Below are 7,594 nucleotides of genomic sequence, written 5' to 3' on the forward strand. Positions count from 1 at the left end.
CAGACATCCCCTCTACCTAGTTGATAACATGTTCAACTCACATATTGTTATCCTAAAACCCTCTGACCTTATGACAATAATCATAATCATAACTCTGTAGCTTTTCATATATATTTTTACAAATGAAGTCAAAATGAAATATTTAGACTCAGAACCTGTGGATGCATCAATGTTTATTTATTAATGAAAAAATATTGGACAAGCTTGTTTAAATCATGTTTTAGAGGAATGACTAGGGTTGCCAGTCTCTGTATTAATGTCAGATCTCTTGCAACTGGCCTGAATGGCTGGGCCTTGGTTAGTGTCATTTGACAATGGCATCTTCGATTTTTTTGTTTTTTTGTCATTGCCAAGAGAGAGGTTTCTGAGGCCCATAGCTTTAGGCATCTCAAAAGTTTTAAGTGATTTCACAACACGTTTTGGGAAATTCCACTTCTGGAGAGAAGTTCTTTCCTGGCGAGGCTTCCTCGAAGTTTCTTCTTCACTTGTGTTAGGAAGCATTTTCAAATCTTTCACCACATTTGATGTTCTCATGGTGGTATCCAAAGATCTCTGCACCACCGACGGAAGACCCATAAGCTGGTACAGCACCTTCTGTTTGATGTTGAACTCCAGCTTGTTTGTAACGCCTTTTGTGAAAGTAAGAGATCTGGCTTCTTCCAGTGGTGGTGTTTCTTTGTCTAAATGTTTCTTGGATGATGACTGATCATGGCCATTGATACTTGACATCTGTAAGGACTTGTGATACAGTGTGGGTGTTTTCATCTGTTGTTCCCAATACTTCTGTCTCTGGTTCAGGTTGATCCGGTCAAGAGCTACTTTGTCTACCTCTTGTGCTTTTTCTTTTCTAGAGAGGGAGCACAGATCTGGTTCACTGGCACTCTTCAAAGAGCTATTGAGACCTGACCCAGATGGAATTTGTTGTTGACTAAGTGTTATCTCCTGGCACTTTTGCTTGTCTGTCAGTTCCACACCAATGTCTCCCAGGGTGATAATGCCATCAACCATGTCTTTGTAAGTCCCTCTTCTCTTAACTGGACCATTGGGTTTTTGAGAGTCCTCTTGAGAGCTGTTGTCTTTTATATTGGCTGTTTTCAGTCTCAGGCTTGGGTAATTTGCTGCCATGGTAACTGGTTTAACATCCCAGAAACTGGTCTGGTAATTTTTCTCATGATGTTGATCAGCAAAAACACAAAAATGTGGTCTTCTGGCAGTGACATTTTCTTTTGTTTCATCACCATGACAGTGTCTGGAGTGGAATGGTGTGATTTCAGGTTCAAGAGCCTTGCACAGTTCAGAGGAAGATGGTGGAGGTGATCCATTATCATGCGAATCTTGACTGTGACATGTCAGCAGAACCTTATCTTGAAGGTGAGCGTTCCCCATATTGCGTTTTAAAGACCGTTCCAGGGCAGCTGTCGCCTCCTTACCAAGACATGCAAGAACAGACGGTCTATCAGCCGTGGCTGCCATGCTATTCATTTCATTTTCTTTTTTCAGGTCTGTTTGCGCCTGGCCAACAGGTGGAGACTGATTAGGCATAAGGGGATTTGGCTGTTTGTTACCAGCTTCAGCTTTTTTCAAATATTTCTCAAACATCGCCCGTTTATGATTAAAACTGTTGTTGGTGCTTTCGAGAGGGCTGTCATCTGAAATCACACTTGTGTCAGAGCAAGTCATGTTTTCCTTTCCCTTCCATTCTTGAAATGGCACATCTTTTTTCTGTTTTAATCTCTGCGGAAGCAGCATCACCACAATTCGGACAAACAATATAGCACGTTTCCACAACTGCCTCTGACGACTGACCTTCAAAACACGCTTTGATGATACCGTTGTTACTGTACTGATGGTGGTGAGTGAGCTCTGGTCAGACTCGGACATCTCATCTGACATGCTGCTATCACTGCTTGTGGGACAAAGGCTGGATGATGGAGAATTATTTGTTGAGATGGTAGAAATGGAACAGTCTGATACACATAGGCCTACACCAGACTTCTGGCTCATCTCTTCACTTTCACTACTTGTAGAGTCATAACTTTGTTGTAAGAACATTTGGCCTCTCCTTGACTTCTGGGTAGGCCCACTGAGTCTTTCCCAAAGTACTGGATTATGAGAGAATAAATCTGATACATCTGAATCTTCAGACTGACTGGAATATGCATCATACTTGTGGACTTTCTTTCTCGTTGTACAATTCACAATATTCGCTGGGATCTCTTTCAGTAACTCCTCACAGTCTGTGTTCAAGGTGATCATTTGGGAGGACACATATCCCAGCAGATCTCTGAGAAAACAGACAGAGGCAACATTAACATTTGGGGAAATTGTCTAAAATAATGCAATCCAATTTTGCAAGTTTAGACTCACCTAGGCCTAATTTTCTATCACAGACCCGCAAACAAATTATTATTAACGTTATAGTAGGCTACTTACGATTCTGGATCACAGCCGTCTTCATCCTAGAAACAACAAGCCATAATTGAGTTTATATATGTTTATGAACCACAGCAAATTCCACATGAGCTCGTTAACAGCAGTTCAACTCCAATGCAATCAATGAGCTAGCTTGGTTACGCACCCCCTGACGCCATCTGCCGAGTAACCAAGACAGTATTACAACGAGGGAGAGCACGCATGTGGCCGTTTTCCAACGATACTCTGGATCGGTACATAAGAAATGTAGTTGACGGAGGATATCATCTTCTTGATATTGGTATTTTGAGTACATGTTCCGCCGGCCGCTGCTTATTCCGACCCCTATTTTGTCTATCGATCCATTTATAATTGTGGCTATCAATTTCGAACTGCTCTCGAATATTTAAAAATCGCAACTTGGTTGTGATGTCTCAGACTAAAGTCTGGCATTCTAAATGGATGTACATTCGATATTGATTGACAAAAGTTGTTGAACAATATTGTTTCACATCACACAGTCTTATTGTAACTAAGCCTACGTGTGTTTGGTCAATATGGCTACACGGGTCAAATAATTATGTTATGTGTGAGTGGCACAGTGGAAACATAGGCCCACTCTCTTTTCAGTCATTTTCAAACATGCTAAAGACTAATGAATGATACATTGCATTATACTGAATATGTCAGTAATCACAACTAGGGGCAGAATGTAAACTGTGAAAGCTAATATTGCAAATAGTGCTGTATGATAGATTAGATTTCATCTAACTTTATTGTCACTGTGCAGAGTAGCCTACAAGTAGGCTACAGAGACAAATAAAGGCAGTGTGCATCGAACCAGCAAAAAAGCAGAAAAGTGCAATGTGATACACAGTAGGCCTATAGACACACGATGCAGTATAAACAGTAGGCCTATATAAGACCTATGTGCAGTGTAGACAGTAGTATACAGTTAGGAAGGTGGTATAGTTTATAGTAACATAAAATAAATATGAATATGTGTCATGTAGCCTTATAAGTGCAAGATATGCTGCTCTTACTTTGCACATATTTAATGTAATATGTAATATAAATTACTGTAAACCATATTTCTGAACACAAATTCAGACAAAAAACTCAATCAGTTAAAGGCTTGCAATCGGTTTGAAGTTTTGCGAATGTGGTGAGGGATTTGGCTGATTGAGTGAGAGGTTGCTGGAGTTAAGTTGGGTGACATTCAAAGACTTAGGCTACAGTTGTAAATTTGTAGGCCAAATACATTGCTGTTTAGCAGGACAACTTCGCTATGGCTTTAACAAGGAGGATGGTCTCATAAATGTGCCAATTTTTGATTGTGTGTTCATCAGTGTGTGTGTTTATGTCTAGCTCATTTACTAAAAGTGATAAATATAGTGACCTATGCAATTATTTGATATAGTTGAAATTTTATATATTTCGCGCAGCCAAACAATCTCGAAATTGGAGGGTTTAAGGAAATCATGAAAACACATCCATCTATACTCAGCAGTTAAGCATCTGTTTGAAGTTAGAATCTGCATCCAACTGATGACACACACGCCTCTGACATCATGTGGGCTGGGCGATTTTGTTGTGTGTGTGTGTGTGTGTGTGTGTGTGTGTGTGGGGAGGGGAGGGAGGGGTGCCCCGCTGACAGCCTGCAGCCAGTAAGCAGTCCAATCCTGCCATTTCACCGGCTGCACTGTCATGCTGAGCGGCCACCGCTGCGAGGGCCCGGCGCTTTGTCGGCACCCCGGCTGTATTTTGTCCATTACGGGGAGCGCCTCGCCGCTGAAAGTAATCTGGCCGGACGTCGCGCGGTCTGGCCTGATAATGTCAGAGTCGTTAAGGGAGACGATGAGGAAGTTAGTGCTGACGTGAGGGGGGCCTCGCGCCGCTCGTGGTCTGTCCACTCCAATCCCGTCCCACTGGGCCACACCGCTCGCCGCGCGCCGCGACCAAGAACAATGACCGCTTCCCCGCTACGCCGTCGCACAGGTCGCCGGCTGACCTACTTACACCCTCTCTCTCTCTCTCTCTCTCTCTCTCTCTCTCTCTCTCTCCCTCTCTCCCCCTCTTATTTTGGACTCCTCTAGCTCCTAACCTTGCTCTTTCTCCCAACTTCTGTCTCTCTAGCTGTCCCTCATGTCTGCATCTCTCTCTAGCCCATTTCTCTCTCCAGATTCTTTCTCTCCATCTCTCCCTCTCTCTCTTCTTTCTCTCCCTCTCCACTCTCTCTCCCCCATTCTACCCGACTCGTCATCTCTCTTTTTCTCAGGAGCACGTGGTTCTGCTTAGACTGCTTACAGCATCTCTAGAGTAGGCTACTGGATCTTGTTCAGAATTCAGCACCTCTGAGCCAAACCCTCACAGCATGGAGCCACCCTTGGTTGTCAAAAGTCACAGCCCGGGGATGCAAACTTTTTTCTCTCTCTCTTGGCACTGCACTCTACAAGGTTTTTTATTCCAGTTCCAAAAGGAAAAATTGGCCCACGACTTTTACGACTGCCACTGGCAGATACAATTAACATATTCAAATAAATGTTATTTATGGGCTATGAATTTCCCTACAGGCTTTTGGCATGTTGTTAAATTGAAAGTATTCCCAATTTCCCACTGCATTTTCTGAGATGAAGGAAAATGTCAGGAGAGAGTATATCTTTCTATGTTTAATTTATTCTGTTGGCAACTTTCGTTTTTTGTGTATTGTGTTTTATATCTGTTTTACCTCTTAGATGGCCTGCATCTCAGCTGTCTTGCCTTATGGACCATTAAGGCCATATGATGCCTTCACAATCAGCCCACTAGAGGTCAGCAGCATCTCATAGTTTAGTGACTTGGCCATAGTACCATACTACAAGTTTCACATCCTTGTGGAATTAATGAATTAATATATGCATTCGTAGTCACAATATCTTGGACTCCCAATATGCCCTTATAGTTTTATGCACTAGTTATAAAATAAGATTCAATTTCATATTGCCTTATTTTTGTTCCTTAATGGATTAGCAATATAGCTGAGGCAGAACTGTTTCAAATGATAGTCATGGCATAGTTTATTCATGTCCTAGTCCATCAGCCTCTTGACAGCAATACAGAATATTAGAAAATAATTATGCAATCTTGCTTTAAAACAACAAGATACTAATGACTTATTTACTGCTCTAGTAGGCTATGTCTCTGATTCAGAGATAATTCATTTTTTACATTTCAACAAAGGCATTTTCCCATGTGGCATTGGCCTGCGGAGCCTCCCGGGTTGCAGGCAGTGAATGGAATTACGCAGGGGACGGTTAGGAAACTCAAAGTGACAGCCGCCTCCCGCTACGTCTCCCCTGCTCTCCCCGAGCCCCAGATGTGAAGCTCTTCGGAAAAATCCTCAGCTACAGCTGGCCATGTGCACTCCCAGGATGAACCCCCAATCCCTTCCCCTCTCTCCCTCTCCCTCTGTCTCTCTGTCTCTGTCTCTCTCTCTCTCTCTGTCTCTCTCTCTCTCTCTCTCTCTCTCTCTCTCTCTCACTCGCTCTATCTGAGGGAAAAAAAATCATTGGTCTGAGCTCAGAGAAACAACTGTAACGCAAGCTCACACACAACCATCCGACACGGCTCAGCTTCATTCTCTGGATGGTCGACGGAAGTGACTTGTCTTCTCGCAGCTCATAAAAAAAAAGGAACGCATCAAAGGACTGCGAGAGAATGTTTAAAATGACTTGAAAGTAGGCTACATGAATGTCCTCCCTCATCGTTAATGGCACTCTTCAAAAGGTGCTGCGCTGCTGTGAATGCTTCTCTGCTACAGGACTAATTCTCTCTGGGATACTGTGTCGGTTTGGGGCCCCACTGAAACAAAGACTGTACTCTCAATATGAAAGATCTCCATCAGAAATTCACCATAGCAATCCTCTTCTGTCCTCCATCTCTGCCCCGAACTGTCCCCCCTATTTAACAATGGTAATTATGACACTGGTACATCCATTTGCGTCTTGATGCAGTTAACATACACTGGTTACATCCTGTTTAAACATTCCTGTTTTGAAAAGATATAATGGCTTGGCGCTTCAGATGTGGTGTTCTGTTGGGAATATTCTTTCAAGGTATAGCTGTGATGTATAAAATCAATTTGAAATCTGGCTCATTATCACAGGGGACCTCCAGGCAACTCTTGCAAAGCGGGGAAGTGTAACACGGAACACCCACATTGAAAACCACTGGCAATGTTTCCTTGATTCTTAAACTGAAGAAAAACACTCCTTAAGCTGCATGAAAGCCAGCAGTGACACACACTCACACACACACACATATATATATGCACACACCACACACCACACACTGAGACACATATCTTCCCCAAATGCAATGGAACATGTCTCTTTAATGCAGAGTTGTTGGGGAAGAGAGAGCGAGGGGGGGATCAGAGGAATTCATTATGGATCCGTGGGTGGCACAGTCAGTCCGAGAACTCCTTCGAAATTCAGCCGTAAAGTTGATTTCTCTTATCTTGGACCCACAGCAACACATGAGTTATTATCCGTCCCAGTGGAAAAGGAAGAAGAAGGGCTGGGGAGGGGGGGTCATTCAAAATGTGTATGTCACCCCGAGTAGAAGTGAGTCCCTTTCATCCTCCTTCCTTATTTCCTCCTCTGACTCTTCACCTTCTTGTCCTCAAGCAAACACCTTGCCCCGCATCAGTGTGTAGCCTTTGTTGTCATCAAAGACTTGCACGTTCTCTTCACAAGAAAGAACGGCCTGGAGCGCAAACCTCTCGCAATCATCAGACAGAGAGAGAGAGAGAAAGACAAAAAAAAAAAAAAAAGTGGGACAATATTTGCATCTCCCCTGACCTTCAGGAGGCGAATGCTAACGTCGTTCCCCCCTATCAGACACTGTCCTAGATGATCAGGCCATGCAGACAGGGGCTGGAACAAAAGAGGGGTCCATTATATTCTGCCCTGCAGCCCTGGCTCTCCTGCCCGGCCCTGTGTGGCCGTCCCTCAGCCCCCCACTGCCCTCCCCTGGGGCAGCCGCGCCATCATATGGACCGCCCCGCTAGCCTCGGCGCGCCGCGCTGGCATCGATATGACATGTTTGCATGCATTATGCTAACGCTGACACAGAGAATACATTCGGGGGTCACTGATATGAGACATGATATAAACGACTCAGGGAGCGAGTGTGGAGCGCT

At 43.8% G+C, this 7,594-nt stretch overlaps 1 protein-coding gene across 1 annotated transcript; it reads right to left on the reverse strand.

The window, feature by feature from the left end:
* Positions 1-171: 171 nt before the first annotated feature.
* LOC134102544 (uncharacterized) lies at positions 172-2,799 on the reverse strand. Its single transcript, XM_062556677.1, has 3 exons — positions 2,579-2,799; positions 2,434-2,459; positions 172-2,284 (listed from the first exon to the last, which is right to left on the reverse strand). The coding sequence occupies exons 1-3, from the start codon at positions 2,726-2,728 to the stop codon at positions 214-216; spliced, it is 2,247 nt and encodes a 748-aa protein (XP_062412661.1). The 5' UTR covers positions 2,729-2,799; the 3' UTR covers positions 172-213.
* Between the last annotated feature and the right edge of the window lie 4,795 nt (positions 2,800-7,594).

The sequence above is a fragment of the Sardina pilchardus genome, chromosome 15 (genome assembly GCF_963854185.1).
Source record: "Sardina pilchardus chromosome 15, fSarPil1.1, whole genome shotgun sequence".
NCBI classification, from domain to species: Eukaryota; Metazoa; Chordata; class Actinopteri; order Clupeiformes; family Clupeidae; genus Sardina; species Sardina pilchardus.

What these genes read in the sequence shown, in the direction of transcription:
- LOC134102544 (XM_062556677.1), bottom strand. Translation starts at nt 2,728, where the DNA reads ATGTACTCAAAATACCAATATCAAGAAGATGATATCCTCCGTCAACTA. An exon ending in TCGGCAGATGGCGTCAGGGG is followed by an intron (nt 2,460 to 2,578) that starts GTGCGTAACCAA and finishes TGTTGTTTCTAG; the next exon opens with GATGAAGACGGCTGTGATCC. An exon ending in GACGGCTGTGATCCAGAATC is followed by an intron (nt 2,285 to 2,433) that starts GTAAGTAGCCTA and finishes CTGTTTTCTCAG; the next exon opens with AGATCTGCTGGGATATGTGT.